The 17245-nt window shown below is 38.8% G+C and overlaps 1 protein-coding gene across 2 annotated transcripts in view; it reads right to left on the minus strand.

Annotated features, from left to right (window-relative positions):
* Positions 1 to 617: 617 nt before the first annotated feature.
* LOC101889032 (protein pellino) overlaps positions 618 to 17245 on the minus strand; it is a 104837-nt gene continuing 88209 nt past the window's right edge. For both annotated transcript variants that reach the window (XM_059118107.1, XM_059118111.1), the window contains exons 4-10: positions 12776 to 13007; positions 10445 to 10636; positions 6470 to 6658; positions 6293 to 6391; positions 6062 to 6215; positions 1669 to 1846; positions 618 to 1600 (exon numbers count right to left, since the gene is read on the minus strand). In XM_059118107.1, the coding sequence (XP_058974090.1) occupies positions 1474 to 1600; positions 1669 to 1846; positions 6062 to 6215; positions 6293 to 6391; positions 6470 to 6658; positions 10445 to 10636; positions 12776 to 13007 (1171 nt within the window). In that variant the 3' untranslated portion in view covers positions 618 to 1473. The remainder of the gene's footprint in view (positions 1601 to 1668; positions 1847 to 6061; positions 6216 to 6292; positions 6392 to 6469; positions 6659 to 10444; positions 10637 to 12775; positions 13008 to 17245) is intronic.

The following is a 17245-nucleotide window of genomic DNA, read 5'->3' on the forward strand; positions in this document are numbered from 1 at the left end:
GGTGCATATTACGGCTGCGGAGGACAAAAATAACAAATCGGATGAACAATATATATGGGAGCTATAGCTATATCTGAACCGATTTCGATCAAATTTCGCATACTTATTTTCAGGCCTAATTTGGAGGTATGTACAAAATTCCATACTATTCGGACTGATATTACACGTTTGGTGCACAATAAAAGGCAAATCGGACGAAGATATATATGTGAGCTATATATAAATTTTGACCGATTATCTCCAATTTCCAAATAGGGTTCGTCCTTGGGCCAAACAAATGATTTGTGCAAAATTTCATCTGGATAGGGCAATAAATGTGAATTGTACTTTGTTTGCAAAAATCCATGGACAGACGGACGGACGGGCGGACATGCATAAATCGACTCAGAATGTGATTCTATGCAGATCATCAAAAGGAACTATGGGTCTATCTTCTTTTCTTTTTGCCTGTTACAAACAAATGCACAAAGACATAATACCTCGACCACCTTGTGGTGTAGGGTATAAATAGTCAAAACGAAATTGATTAAATGACATTTGAAACTGCACAAATTCACAAATGAAGAACCAACAAAACTAATACAAAAAAAATCTTAAATAAAAACAAAAGCTACAAATACATTTTTTTAAATTCTTAAAAATTACATTTTAATTTCATATAAATGTTATACAATCTTCTTCAAGATAAGAAATCAATAATTGTACATATAAAGAGAAATGTGTATAAATTTCTGTTGTTTTTTGGGAAACTCTATGATCATTTAACACATTCGTTTTGTATATTAAATTTACAAAATATTTCAGCAAATGAAAATGCATATCATTTGACATAGAAAGAAAGAAAAAAAAATTAAAAAAGAAATCAAATGAAAACAATATTTGAATAGCTTAAAATTAACACAAAAAATTTCTAATATAATAATAATGATGGTGAATGGATGCAATGAACAATATGGATGAAGGGGTGGAGCATAAGTGTGGGTAAGTAAATAATACTTGATAATGTTTTATAAATTGTAAGACAAAACAAAATATATTTTTTATTCAAATTTTCAATACAGAATAACCATGTGAGTTGTATATGCAGTTCATTTGGATGTGGGATGATGTGTAGATGTATGTAATGCATGTTTGATACTGTTATATGTTTTATGTATAAATAGAACAATTTTTGTTGCTTGTTTGTTTGTTTGATATTTAAAAAATAATTTGTAAATATTATTAATAATAATTCATTATTAATATTTCATGTTTATTTTCTCTATATTTTGTTTTTCTTATTGTATAATTTTTATGTTTTTAGAAAAATAAAGCCTATGGATTATTTGTTTCTTATTTTCATCTTCATGTTTTCTTTTCTCTTTTTTTGTTTTATTTGCAAATTTGCTTTAAATGTTTCTTTGTTTTGTTTTGTTTTGTTTTTATCTTTAATATTTATAATAATAATAATAATATATTTATATAATACACACTTTAATCTAAATTATCTTGAAAAATTAATTTAATATAACCCGAATTGGCGTCTAATGGCGTCGCACAGAATGGACAAACAGGTTGAAAAGCATTTGTACCATGTGGTATATCCACATTGACCCAATATCTGTTGGAAGAAGAGTGAAGATTTCGAATAAATTGCTCAAATCGTTACAAGATTTCCGATGAACTTACTTAACCGTTTTCTCAGTCGCCATGTGACCACATGGATTAAATGCAAATGTTGGCGGGCCAATATCTACATAGAATGCCGGTTCCAAACCCATACACAATGTCACCACAGGTCCTACTTCTAAACACATTGGACAGCGTCGGGCACCGGTACTTTTATCCTGACCCCAATCGTGATGGCCTGCAAAAAATGTTACGGAAAATTGTAGTTAATAATACAAAATACGAAAATATATTCATAAATAAAATCAAAACCAGTAAAGAAAGTCCTAAAGTCTGGCGGGGCCGATTTTATGATACCCTACACCACTTTGCTAATTTAGTTGAGCTCCACATAACAATTAAAAGTTTTTATGGGAGAATTAAATCATACACGCTATGATTATAATTAGAATTTAAAATTCAAAGGACTAAATATGCCAAAGCATTTGTATCTTTTAAATTCGGACTTGTATTGCCCATTTGGTGCACAATTAATTTGAAATCTGATAAAGATATATATGGGAGCTATATTCAAATCTGAACCGATCTCGATAAAATTTGGCAAAGATATTTTTGAGCTGTATTTGATATATTTCCCTGAATATCGTTGTTACGGAGTGCATATTACGGCTGTGGATAACGAATACAACAAATCGGATGAACAATATATATGGGAGCTATAGCTATATCTGAACCGATCTGTACCAAATTTGGCATACTACCTTCTAGACTCAATTCGGTCGTATGTGCCAAATTCCATCCCACTTGGGCAAATATTAGACGTTTAGTGCACAATAAAAGGTAATTCGGACGAAGTTATATATGGGAGCTATATCCAAATCTGAACCGATCTCGATAAAATTTAGCAAAGGTATTTCTGAGCTGCATTTAATATATTTCCCCAAATATTGTTGTTACAGAGTGCATATTACGGCTGCGGAGGACAGAAATAACAAATCGGATGAACAATATATATGGGAGCTATAGCTATATCTGAACCGATTTCGATAAAATTTGGCATACTTATTTTCTGGCCTAATTTGGTTGTATATGCAAAATTCCATACTATTCGGGCTGATATTACACGTTTGGTGTACAATAGAAGGCAAATCGGACGAAGATATATATGGGAGCTATATCTAAATTTTTACCGATTATCTCCAATTTCAATAGGGTTCGTTCTTGGGCCAAACAAATGTTGTTTTGAAAATTTCATCTCAATCGGATAATAAATGCGACCTGCATTTTCTTTATACAAGAATACATGGACAGACAGACGGACGGACAGACGGACTGACGGACATGCATAAATCGACTCAGAAAGTGATTCTATGCAGATCATCAAAAGGAACTATGGGTCTATCTCGTTTCCTTTTGCCTGTTACAAACAAATGCACAAAGACATAATACCCTGACCACCTTGTGGTGTAGGGTGTAAATAGGCTCTAAGAGGAGGAACACTTCAGGCATTGAAATACAATGAATCAAAAGATAGCTAGAAGAAAAGGTGGACCCCTATATTCCTTGATATCAAACATACACACAAATTGTTTCAGGGAGCTCTTCAACTCACTGAGAATCCTTATTTCAAAATGTACAGGGATTTCCTTACAATAGGTGTTATTTTTAAGTACCCCAGACTTCTCAATTCTTCGTCGTTCTTTGGACTTGGGCAACATTCTGCAATTGTCATGACAACGTATTTTGGTTCAAGACTCGGGTCAAAGTTAACACAACAACTCAAGCCGACCGATCATCAATTACATCCTGTCCTTGATGCCATTCAAAGCGATCGGAAAATTAATCAGTAGCAGATGAGGCCTATATCCACGCGGGTGGCTACGGAAACAAGTCTGTGGCTCGGAAACCCCAAGAGATTCCTCATCGTCCTCAACCGAGATCGGGTCTAGAGTTACGGTGAATTGATTGCGCCATCGAGAAATGGTTAATGTTTTTATACCCCACACCATATAGTGTCTGAGTCGATTTATGCATGTCAGTCCGTACTTGTGAACAAAATTCAGGTTATTCGATTGAGATGAGATTTTTCAAACAATATGTGTTTGACCCAAGGTCGAACCCTATTTAAATTGGTGATAATCGGATCAGATTTAGATATAGCTCCCAAATATAGCTTCAACCGATTTCGGGTTAATTGTGCACCGAATGGCCAATATAAGTCCCAATGACTTTTAATTTTGGTACATCTGACCAAATTCAGTCTAGAAGCTAGTACATCGGAAAATCGGTTCAGATAAAGCTATAGCTACCATATATATGTTTCATACGATTTGGTGTTTGAGTCCATCATGTTCGTAATATGTGCAGGTTGAGGGAAATATAATACCGACCACGAACTAACCCAAGATCCTAGGGATCACATTCGACAGCCGACAGTTCAAGTCGTACGCGCAAGCCACACCTGTCGGCGACAAGATGGAAAGTAAGAACACAGGTCTCAAGGCGCTAGCCGACAGCACTTGGTGTGCGGACAAGGAAACCTTGTTGGCCTCTTATAATACGATAGGTCAGATAGGTCTGTGGTCAACTATGCAGTTCCAGTGTGTTCTGGGAATATTAATGCTACGCAGTGGAAGAACATCCAGACCTGCCAGAATGCCGCCCTGGGAACTGCGAGAGAGTGCCTTCTCATGACACCATCTACATGAGGAGGCGAAAGTCATTCCCTTATCTATCACTCCAAAAGCTCTCTGTGGTTACAGCCCATTAAGGTATCCGAATTTTTAAACCTGGAGCTCGAAGCAATTTAGCAGAAGTAAACATCTGCATGTATTACGGCTACAACAGCAACAAATAAGGTTTGACTATGAATAGAACTTTTACCCGGGCTGAACTTTGAATACCCTCCACCATTTGGAACGAATTTGGCAATTCTCAAAAACAATTAAATCCGTTAAAAATTCTGTTAAAATCCTAAAAATACCGAATGTAGCTGTCATATTAGGGTCTATACGACGACATGGACCTGCATAGGTGACATTTTTCATAAGCCATTACAATATTAAAATGCGAAACTTAAAAAAAAATCGAATATCGGGAAGTACCGTTATATGGGGGCTATACGAAGACGTGGACCTGCACAGACAATTTTCCGTCTTAGACTGTAGTATCCATTACGAACTTTAAATACCAAATTTGAAACAATTCCGGTGAAAAATGTCGCTAAAATCATTAAAATACCGAATATAGGGAGGCACTGATATATGGGGCCTATACGAAGACGTGGACCTGCACAGACAATTTTCTGTCTTAGACTGTAGTATCCGTTACGAACTTCAAACACCAAATTTGAAACAATTCCGGTGAAAAATGTCGCTAAAATCATTAAAATACCGAATATCGGGAGGTACCGTTATATGGGGGCTCTATGAAGACGTGGATCTGCACACACAATTTTCTGTCTTAGACTGTAGCATCCATTACGAACTTCAAATACCAAATTTGAAACAATTCTGGTGAACAGTCTCGCTAAATTCATCAAAATACCGAATATCGGGAGGTATCGGTTAATGGGGGCTATACGAAGACGTGGACCTGCACAGACAATTTTCTGTCATAGGCTGTACTATCTATTATGAACTTCAAATACCAAATTTGAAACAATTCCGGTGAATAATATCGCTAAAATCATCAAAATACCGAACATAGGGAGGCACTGATATATGGGGCCTATACGAAGACGCGGACCTGCATAGACAATTTTCTGTCTTAGGCTGTAGTATCCATTACGAACTTCAAATACCAAATTTGAAACAATTCTGGTGAACAGTCTCGCTAAAATCATTAAAATACAGAATATAGGGAGGTACCGTTATATGGGGGCTATACCAAAACGTGGACCTATATGGCCCATTTTCAATATCAAAAGTCCTGCAGACTAACATACATTTGAGTAAAATTTTATCAATCTACTTCAACTCGTTCGGAAGCTAGAGTGATTTCCACAGACGGATAGACGGACGGACATCGCTAAATCGACAGAATCGATAGAATTTTATGCTGATCAAGAATATATGTACTTTGTGGGGTCTAAAATGTGTATTTCGAGGAAGGACAGACTTAATATACCCTCCATACTATGAGGGAGGTTATAAAAAAAACAAGAAATGTTTTGCAAGTCGATTTAAAATTTGTTAATGAATACATGAGGAGATCATCTAGAAGATCTACTACATTTATACCAGCATTTATTTTCGAAACGTATAAACGTCGAAGTAAGTACATACATAGCGACGTTTTAAGTACAAAAAGTACGAAACAAAAAAGAATACCAACCACTCAAAAACCATTTATTGTCACCCATGTAATTTTTCAATTCCCTAATTGAAATGATTCTTCCCAATTTTAAAGCCATTTTAAAACACAACAATTTTGAAAAACTAACAAAATTTACCTTGAACATGACCACAATTTAAGTACACATAAGGCTGATTAATTTGATCACCAATATTCACTTTACGGGGTATAACTAAGGTATTAAGGCCAACAGGACATTGAGGACGACCAGCATTGACTTCGTCAATTAATTTTTCCAAATCACGTTTTGTCTGAAAACCACCAAAAATCGGGAATTAATTTAAATGCACCAATAATAATAAAAAAAAACAAGTTCTGATATAAATACCGGTGAATGCTGTAATCCTTCGGCAGAACGCCACAGTAGTGTGGCACCACACAAATCAATTAGAGTGCCATCTTGTAAGACATTTGATTCATCATAAATCTGAAAAAAAGGAAAGAGAGATTTAAATTTGGAAATTTAAAAATAGGAATATTATTATGAAAAGCCTCTATGTTTTACCGGCTGTCCTTTCTGTTGGGCCGAGCGAGATTCACGCAGACTAAAGACATCACCACCCACCGAACATTCACGCCAAATGCCACACTTGGCATTGCCGCCACAAAACTGACCTCGTGGATGCATTATTAAAACACCATTTGTTGTAAGGCCATCAATTTCAATGTTGTCCTGCCATTTGGTAGCTTTTTCCTAGAAGAAAAACAGGTTAAAAGAATATTATAAAAGGAAAAAAGCAAAGAGGCAAATCCTTGGGAATATTTATCCTTTGGGAATATTTATTTATTCTTTGTCCATAAAAACTATTCTGGATTTCTGTCATAAGGCCAAATTACATTTGGATTAAGAGATTGTGTTTCGGGTAGGCTATGGGACTAAAAACTACGTTTCTATGAGTCTTAAAGCTACAAATTTTGCCCAGTTCAAAGCTGTGCTCGAAGTATATTCTCTGACTCAAGATGTCTTTTTAAAGAAATGTTTTAGGATATGTTCAGATTGTGTGGTGATGGATTGTGTGGATTGGACTTGGACTAGTGATGGACTTCATTATCGGTTTCGAGACAAGCTTAAACAGCATAACAAAATTTAACTGCTTGTTGACAGTCAAGATACACAATTCGATGATGAAAAAGTAAACCTCTCTGTCTCTATCTGCTAGCCCACCAAGACTCCTTTAGGTTCACCTACCAAAACTGAATTCAACTTGCATATGCTCGTTTATAGAGCCTCACTTCAGCTCATCTTAAACGACTCCATCTGCTAGTTTAAAAAGACACAATTTTGACTCGTCTATAGAGACAAGCTGGTTCGTTTTAGATTTTTCTTTCTGGGGGGATATACTCCCTATAGAGACTCCAAACTGTTGGCTTGTTTATAGAGACTCTTTGTTCCTCCTTCTGGTAAGTCTATAGATACTATAAATAGACTCCATCGTTCTGACTCATCTAGAGAGACTCTCCCTCCTTCTGGCGCATCTAAAGATGCTTCCTTCTCGCCCGTCTAGGAAGACTCTCCGTCCTTCTGGCTCATTTAGAGAGACTCACTCTCCTTCTGGCCCGTATATAGAGACTCCATCATTCTGGCTCGTCTATAGAGACTCCCTCCTTCCGACTCGTCTATAGCGACTGCCACACCTTCTGCCTCGTCTAAATAAACTCTCCCTTCTTCAGACTCTCCCTCCTCCTTGCTCGACTATAGAGACTCCCAGTCCCTCCAGCTCGTCGAAAGAGACTACCTGTCCCTCCAGCTCGTTTAAAGAGACTCCCTGCGCCTCCAGCTCGTCTATAGAGACTCCCTGCCTCCCTCCAGCTCGTCTATAGAGACTCCCTGCCTCCCTCCAGCTCGTCTATAGAGACTCCCTGCCTCCCTCCAGCTCGTCTATAAAGACTCCCTGCGCCTCCAGCTCGTCTATAGAGACTCCCTACGCCTCCAGCTCGTCTATAGAGACTCCCTGCGCCTCCAGCTCGTCTATAGAGACTCCCTGCGCCTTCAGCTCGTCTATAGAGACTCCCTGCGCCTCCAGATCGTCTATAGAGACTCCCTGCGCCTCCAGCTCGTCTATAGAGACTCCCTGCGCCTCCAGCTCGTCTATAGAGACTCCCTGCGCCTCCAGCTCGTCTATAGAGACTCCCTGCGCCTCCAGATCGTCTATAGAGACTCCCTGCGCCTCCAACTCGTCTATTGAGAGTCTCTGTCTCCCTCCAGCTCGTCCATAGAGACTCCCTGTCGCACCAGCTCGTCTATAGAGACTCCCTGTCCCTCCAGCTCGTCTATAAAGACTCCCTGTCCCTCCAGCTCGTCTATAAAGACTCCCTGTCCCTCCAGCTCGTCTATAAAGACTCCCTGTCCCTCCAGCTCGTCTATAGAGACTCCCTGTCCCTCCAGCTCGTCTATAGAGACTCCCTGTCCCTCCAGCTCGTCTATAGAGACTCCCTGTCCCTCCAGCTCGTCTATAGAGACTCCCTGTCCCTCCAGCTCGTCTATAGAGACTCCCTGTCCATCCAGCTCGTCTATAGATACTCTCTGTCCCTCCAGCTCGTCTATAGAGACTCCCTGTCTCTCCAGCTCGTCCATAGAGACTCCCTGTCTCTCCACACGTCTATAGAGACTTCCTGTCTCTCCAGCACGTCTATAGAGACTTCCTGTCCCTCCAGCTCGTCTATATAGACTCTCTACGCCTCCAGCTCGTCTATAGAGACTCCCTGTTCCGCCAGCTCGTCTATAGAGACTCCCTGTTCCGCCAGCTCGTCTATAGAGACTCCCTGTTCCGCCAGCTCGTCTACAGAGACTCCCTGTTCCGCCAGCTCGTCTATAGAGACTCCATGTCCCTCCAGCTCGTATATAGAGACTCCCTGTCCCTCCAGCTCGTCTATGGAGACCGCCTGTCTCTCTAGCTCGTCTATAGAGACTTCCTGTCCCTCCAGCTCGTCTATAGAGACTCTCTACGCCTCCAGCTTGTCCATAGAGACTCTCTACGCCTCCAGCTCGTCTATAGAGACTCTCTACGCCTCCAGCTCGTCTATAGAGACTCCCTGTCCCTCCAGCTCGTCTATAGAGACTCCCTGACCCTCCAACTCGTCTATAGAGACTCCCTGTCCCTCCAGCTCGTCTATAGAGACTCCCTGTCCCTCCAGCTCGTCTATAGAGACTCCCTGTCCCTCCAGCTCGTCTATAGAGACTGCCTGTCCCTCCAGCTCGTCCATAGAGACTCCCTGTCCCTCCAGCTCGTCTATAGAGACTGACTGTCCCTCCCAGCTCGTCTATAGAGACTCCCTGTCCCTCCCAGCTCGTCTATAGAGACTCCATGTCCCTCCAGCTCGTCTATAGAGACTCCCTGTCCCTCCAGCTCGTTTATAGAGACTCCCTGTCCCTCCAGCTCGTTTATAGAGACTCCCTGTCCCTCCAGCTCATCTATAGAGACTACCTGTCCCTCCAGCTCGTCTATAAAGACTCCCTGTCCACCAGCTCTTCTATAGAGACCCCCTGTCTCTCCAGCTCGTCTATAGAGACCGCCTGTCCCTCCAGCTCGTCTATAGAGACTTCCTTCACTTCGTCCTTTTTGATCCTCCATCAGGAACTCCCTCTGACTGTCTATAAAAATGAGTGGTTTTGGTCTCTCCTTTAAGTCTTTTATAAAGGCTCCCCTTTGGCCATTTCCAACATTCTTTTCTTTCCAAATCCAATATCCCACAAAAGGATTGTGGTGCAGAGGTATTAGTTTAGATTGATTTCTAGAGATTACATGTTGACTAATGAATTGCAAACAAATCACACAACCAAGAAAAATACCAATAATTCAATGTACAAAACGCCGCCCAAGCCATAACTTAGGAAGCCAGTGCAGCAACCCAAGCGAGAATGGCTAGGCGTAGTACCTACGTGGAGACACCATTCCTTCGAACAAATTATGAATACCGTAACAATGACCCACTTTTTGCATTATGGGCCAGGCCAGGCCACCACAACAACAACAATAATACTACGTTGCCATCAAACATTTATCTATTGCCATTGTTGTTGGTGTTGTTGGATTTGCAAAGTCAAAGCAATTGAGTGGCACTCTTGTAGTACTCCTCGTCGTCATAGCCATAGCCATAGTCATCATCATCACCATACCACACAAAATACCACAGCCACAACCAAAGCACAGTTCAAGCTGACTGGCTGGGTGACTGCTAAGCCGCACACACAGTCGTCCCCCTTTTCGCTCTCCACGAACTTCTCACTCTGTCGTCCCCCATAAAAAGTTTAAACAATTTATTGATTAAATTTTAATGATACACTGAGAGGCGGCTCCAGCAAAACGGCTATGGCAAGAACTTATTGTGGGCTGCAGGCATGGCTGAATGGATGGTTGGATGACTGGCTGCCTGGCTGGTTGGCTTAGGCTCTGCATGGAGTTGATAATAAATTGCCAGAGCGATAGAGAAAGAGAGCGAGCGAGAGGAGTACCCAATATCGTAGCTTTTACATACTTACACCCAAGAAAATATTCCTACTCGAATCGAAGCCGGCTGCAAATATTCTCGCCTTGGAGGGTTCACTTCGATTGACCAGAATGCGGCATGCAAAACGTGATATTGTACTCTGCATTACTTTGGCGTCCTTCTTGTCACCGGGCAGTGTGTCCATTACGACAAAATCTATGGGTGATTCCGAGGAGCGACCAACCTGCAAAGGAAACGAAAGAAGGAAAAGAATTTAATTTATCAATGAAACAGGTTTTCAACGCTTCGCAGTGTGAACGCCAAATCAATAGAACCATATTTTTTTGTTAGAAGCTGAGCAAATAATTTGTTCACTTGCAACCAAACACCCAGCCAGAATAGATGTCATTGGAACTTGAAAACTCACTCAGCATTGCAAATAATGAATGTAAGTCAAAGAGTGGTAGGAAGAAACGAGTGATAAGTAGGTAGGTGTCTATCTGTGTGTGAGTGTGTGTGCAATTGTAGACCGGAAACGTTTAACTGGGTCTTCTGTTCCACAACACGAAACAGACAAATCAATAAAGAAGTTTTACAACAAGCTGCAAATGATTGGAGTAATGAGAAACAACCAGTTGGAATTGCCGTCGATTATATAAGTTGCAATTATTATCTTGACGGGTTATATAATTGATGGAGGATGGAATTTATAGCAACTAAGTGGATAAGAAAAGTTCATCAACGGATGAGTCTGCCAATAGAAAAACTGAAATGGGTCCTGATAAAGAAGAGCCAAAAGGGAGTTTTTGTGGAAAAACGGGGAGGAAGTATTTCAAGAGAATCTTTATAGATGAGCTGGAGGGACTCCCTATTGGCGAGATGAAGGGAGTCTTTTTCCAGGCGAGACGAAGGCAGTGGACTAGATGGAGGCAGTCTTTATAAAAAAATGTATATACAGGAGAGTTCAAGAAAGTCTTTACAGGCGAGAAGGAGGAAGTCTCTATGAAGGAGCTGGAGAGAGTCTTTACGGACGAGCTTTACAGATAAGCTTAAAAAAGTGTTTACGGTCTTTAGTCGATCCAGTCTTTACAGACGAGCCAGAGGGAGAGAGGGAAGGAGAGTCACTATAGACGAGTTGGAGGACCAGGGAGTCTCTATATACGAGCTGGAGGGACAGGTAGTCTATACAGACGAACTGGAGGGACAGGGAGTCTCCATATACGAGCTGGAGGGACAGTTTGTCTATATAGACGAGCTTGATGGGGACAGATAGTCTCTATGGACAAGCTGGAGGGAGGCAGACAGTCTCTATGGACGAGCTGGAGGGATATGGAGAGTCTCTATGGACGAGCTGGAGGGACAGGTAGTCTCTATACGCGAGCTGGAGGGACAGAGAGTCTCTATAGACGAGCTGGAGGGACAAAAAGTCTCTATAGACGAGCTGGAGGGACAAAAAGTCTCTATGGACGAACTGGAGGAACAGACAGTCTCTATAGACGAGCTGGAGGGAGACCGGGAGTCTCTCTGGACGAGCTGGAAGGAGACAGGAAGTCTCTATAGACGAGTTGGAGGGACAAAGAGTCTCTATAGACGAGCTGGAAGGACAGACAGTCTCTATAGACGAGCTGGAGGGACAGACAGTCTCTATAGACGAGGTGGAGGGAGACAGGGAGTCTCTCTAGACGAGCTGGAGGGACAGTGAGTCTCTCTAGACGAGCTGGAGGGACAGTGAATCTCTCTAGACGAGCTGGAGGGACAGTGAGTCTCTCTAGACGAGCTGGAGGGACAGTGAGTCTCTCTAGACGAGCTGGAGGGACAGTGAGTCTCTCTAGACGAGCTGGAGGGACAGTGAGTCTCTCTAGACGAGCTCAAAGCGAGAGTCTCTCTAGACGAGCTCAAGGCGAGAGTCTCTCTAGACGAGCTCAAAGCGAGAGTCTCTCTAGACGAGCTCAAGGAGAGAGTCTCTCTAGACGAGCTCAAGGAGAGAGTCTCTCTAGACGAGCTCAAGGCGAGAGTCTCTCTAGACGAGCTAAAGGAGAGAGTCTCTGATATTTCGATTGTCGATAAAAATTTTATCCACATTTGTGAAAAAAAAAAAAAAAATTTTTTTCAAAATAATTATTTTCCCCAATTATTTGTAAACAACGGCTAAGTGACTGCCCCTCAGGGTCACTTCATAATTTCTCTTATATCCATTAATGAAATTTCCTATTTTTATTAGACATTCAACTGACATGTGTCATCGTTTTGACATTTGTCATTCTATGCCATAAAATAATGTTCTTGAGTACATTATAAAACTACACATGCACACACACACACTCGTATGCCCACCACACACCCATATGGCTGGTATGGCCAAGCCAGCCAGCCAGTTACTCACCTGAAACATATCCGTTTCCGTATCCTCTTTGTATTCGACTATGACAGCTTGATTGCGAGATAATGTGTACGATATTGAATGTTGATTGGCATCGAGTATGGCTTTTGATGTTTGTGGCGACTGGACAATGTAGTGTTTGGAGCGTTTGACACCACTGGGTTCGCTGCGTTTGTACAGGACAAACTTGGAACGTCTTCGGCCACGATCGCCCTGTGGCAGATAACCATTGTAACTGGAAGAGAAGAAAAAGAATTAAATATTTGTAAAGAGTTGAAGTAAAAAAAATAAAAGAATTGCATTACAAAATAAATTCGAAAAACAATCCTCCCCCGACACGCTGACGATATGTGTTTGAATCAGCTGAAAATGCCAGCGACCAAAAACTAGGTCAAGTTTTTCGGAACAATCGAACATATTTTGAAATTACGATTTACAACACACAAACGCACAAAAAATGTAGAGCTGCAACAAACAAACCCAACCGGGCAAGCCATTGCCACAATTCACAACCACAAACGTCATCGTCATCATCGACATATTGTTCTACAGCTGATGGATGTTGGGCTGGAAGGGAAATGGCAGGGGTGTTGATGCTATGGCTTCATTCTATTGTGGCGGGGGCATCAATTTTCCAAAACCCCATTGGTTGAGGGTGTTATTGCGGCTGTTGTTCGTTAACAGATTATTCACTTTGGCTTTTTTACAACACCATTAGCAGCTTTGTATTTCAATTTTACTGATGTTTTTGTTTTTGTTGTTTGCTATGATTTCTATTGCCCCGTTGTAATGCAGTTTCACACATTCATTAGAGTTCGTTTTCGATTTTTTTATTTTTATAAAATTTCAAAATTAACCCAAAAGGCAAATAATTAGCACCCTATTGCCAATAACAAATGAGGTGGCAAAGAATATGAAGCGTTTTTTTTTTTTTTTTTTTTTTTTTTTTTTTGAGAAATAATATTTTTAAGTGTTGTAAAGCAGAAATAAGCATGTGATTAGGTTTTTTCAGATTTGTATAACTAGGATGCATCATTTTTATACCCTACACCACAAGGTGGTCAGGGTATTATGTCATTGTGCATTTGTTTGTAACAGGCAAAAGGAAACGAGATAGACCCATAGTTCCTTTTAATGATCTGCATAGAATCACATTCTGAGTCGATTTATGCATGTCCGTCCGTCTGTCCATGTATTTTTGTAAACAAAGTGCAGTTCGCATTTATTACCCGATCCTGATAAAAATTTGCACAAATCATTCGTATGGTCCAAGGACGAACCCTATTGAAATTGGAGATAATCGGTCAAAATTTAGACATAGCTCCCACATATATATCTTCGTCCGATTTGCCTTTTATTGTGCACCAAACGTGTAATATCAGCCCAAATAGTATGGAATTTTGCATATAAAACCAAATTAGGCCTGAAAATAAGTATGCCAAATTTGATCGAAATCGGTTCAGATATAGCTATAGCTCCCATATATATATATTGTTCATCCGATTTGTTATTTTTGTCCTCCGCAGGCGTAATATGCACTCTGTAACAACAACATTTGGGGAAATATATCAAATATAGCTCAGAAACACCTTTGCTAAATTTTATCGAGATCGGTTCAGATTTGGATATAGCTGCCATATATAACTTCGTCCGATTTGCCTTTTATTGTGCACAAAAAGTCTAATATTTGTCCAAATGGGATGGAATTTGGCACTTACGACCGAATTGAGAATTTCAATGGCTTTACCCCGAGCTCATTTTTCAATATTTGCCGAATGGAATTTTGCGACATGTTCAGTTCACGAGCCATTTTTCGGCCATTGCGACACACAACGAGCGATGGTACGAGACACAAAAGAATGCTGGAGTGCTCTAACGATAGCCACTTGTGGTTTTCCAGCCAAATACAAAGAAACTACACTATCACGCTTGAATTCCATCACAAATAACTTATGTTCTGGAAAATTCTCACCAAAATGTACAAAAGCTTGTAAACAATATAATGAGCTGTCCCTGGAATAATTTTAACACCTGTCGGACGAGTGGCTTAGAAATGACAGCAGTCTGAAGTTGTTTGCAGTTTTTTCATCTCACCCTGTTTGGATAACGTGGATACAATAATTTTCACATTTTGATAACGCGGATAAGATAATTTTAGCATTTGCATAACGTGAATAAGATAATTTTGATGTTTGGATAACGCGGATAAGATAATTTTGATATTTGGATGAAGTGGATAACATAATTCTTGCATTTTGATAATGCAGATAAAGTCATTTTGATATTTGAATAGTATGGATAAGAAAAATTTGATATTTATAAATTAACATTTGAATAACGCGGATAAGATAATTTTGACTTTTGGATTATGTGGATAAGGTAATTTTTAAATTTGGATAACGTGGATAAGATAATTTTGATAACTTGGATAATTTTGAAGTTTCGATAACACGAATAATATAATTTTGACATTTGGACAACGCGGATAAGATAATTTTTGACATCTGGATAACGTGGATAAGGTAATTTTGACATTTGCATAACGTGGATAAGATAATGTTGATACTTGGATAACGTGGATATGGTAATTTTGACTTTTAGATAATGTGGATAAGGTAATTTTGATATTTGGATAACGTGGATAAGATAATTTTGATATATCGATTACGTGGATAAGATAATTTTGATATTTGGATAACGCGGATAAGGTTATTTTTAAATTTGGATAACGTGGATAAGATAATTTTGATATTTGGATAACGCGGATAAGATTATTTTGATATTTGGATAACGTGGATAAGATAATTTTGACATTTGAATAATGTGGATAAGATAAATTTGACATCTGGATAAAGTGGATAAAAGATAATTTTCATATTTGGATAACGCGGATAAGATTATTTTAATATTTGCACAACGTGGATAAGATAATTTTGATATTTGGATAGCGTGGATAAGATCATTTTGATATTTGGATTACGCGGATAAGGTTATTTTTAAATTTAGATAACGTGGATAAGGTTATTTTTAAATTTGGATAACGTGTATAAGATAATTTTGATATTTGGATAACGCGGATATGATTATTTTAATATTTGCACAACGTGGATAAGATAATTTTGATATTTGGATAACGCGGATAAGGTTATTTTTAAATTTGGATAACGTGGATGAGGTTATTTTTAAATTTGGATAACGTGGATAAGATAATTTTGATATTTCGATAACGTGGATAAAAAAATTTTGATATTTGGACAACGTGGATAAGGCAATTTTGACATTTGGATAACGTAGATAAGATGATTTAGACATTTGGATAACGTGGATAAGATAATTTTGATATTTGGATAACGCGGATAAGGTTATTTTGATATTTGGATAACACGGATAAGGTTATTTTTAAATTTGGATAACGTGGATAAGGTTATTTTGATATTTGGATAGCGTGGATAAGATAATTTTGATATTTGGATAACGCGGATAAGATTTTTTTTAATATTTGCATAAAGTGGATAAGATAATATTGATACTTGGATAAGGTAATTTTGATATTTGGATAAGATAGTTTTGATATTTCGATAACGTGGATAAGATAATTTTGATATTTCGATAACGTGGATAAGATAATTTTGATATTTGGATAACGCGGATAAGATCATTTTAATATTTGCATAACGCGGATAAGATAATTTTGATATTTGGACAACGCGGATAAGATTATTTTGATATTTGGATAACGTGGATAAGATCATTTTGATATTAGGATAGCGTGGATAAGATCATTTTAATATTTGCATAACGAGGATAAGATAATTTTGATATTTGGATACCGCGGATAAGATTATTTTGATATTTGGATAACGCGGGTAAGGTTATTTCTATATTAAAATAACGTGGATATCACGATTTTGATATTTGGATAGCGTGGATAAGATAATTTTGATATTTGGATAACGTGGATAAGATAATTTTGATATTTGGATAACGTGGATAAGATAATTTTGATATTTGGATAGCGTGGATAAGATAATTTTGATATTTGGATAACGTGGATAAGATAATTTTGATATTTGGATAGCGTGGATAAGATAATTTTGATATTTGGATAACGCGGATAAGATTTTTTTTAATATTTGCATAAAGTGGATAAGATAATATTGATACTTGGATAAGGTAATTTTGATATTTGGATAAGATAGTTTTGATATTTCGATAACGTGGATAATATAATTTTGATATTTCGATAACGTGGATAAGATAATTTTGATATTTGGATAACGCGGATAAGATCATTTTAATATTTGCATAACGCGGATAAGATTATTTTGATATTTGGATAACGTGGATAAGATCATTTTGATATTAGGATAGCGTGGATAAGATCATTTTAATATTTGCATAACGAGGATAAGATAATTTTGATATTTGGATACCGCGGATAAGATTATTTTGATATTTGGATAACGCGGGTAA

This window comes from Musca domestica, unplaced genomic scaffold (assembly GCF_030504385.1).
Source record: "Musca domestica strain aabys unplaced genomic scaffold, Musca_domestica.polishedcontigs.V.1.1 1, whole genome shotgun sequence".
Classification (NCBI taxonomy): Eukaryota; Metazoa; Arthropoda; class Insecta; order Diptera; family Muscidae; genus Musca; species Musca domestica.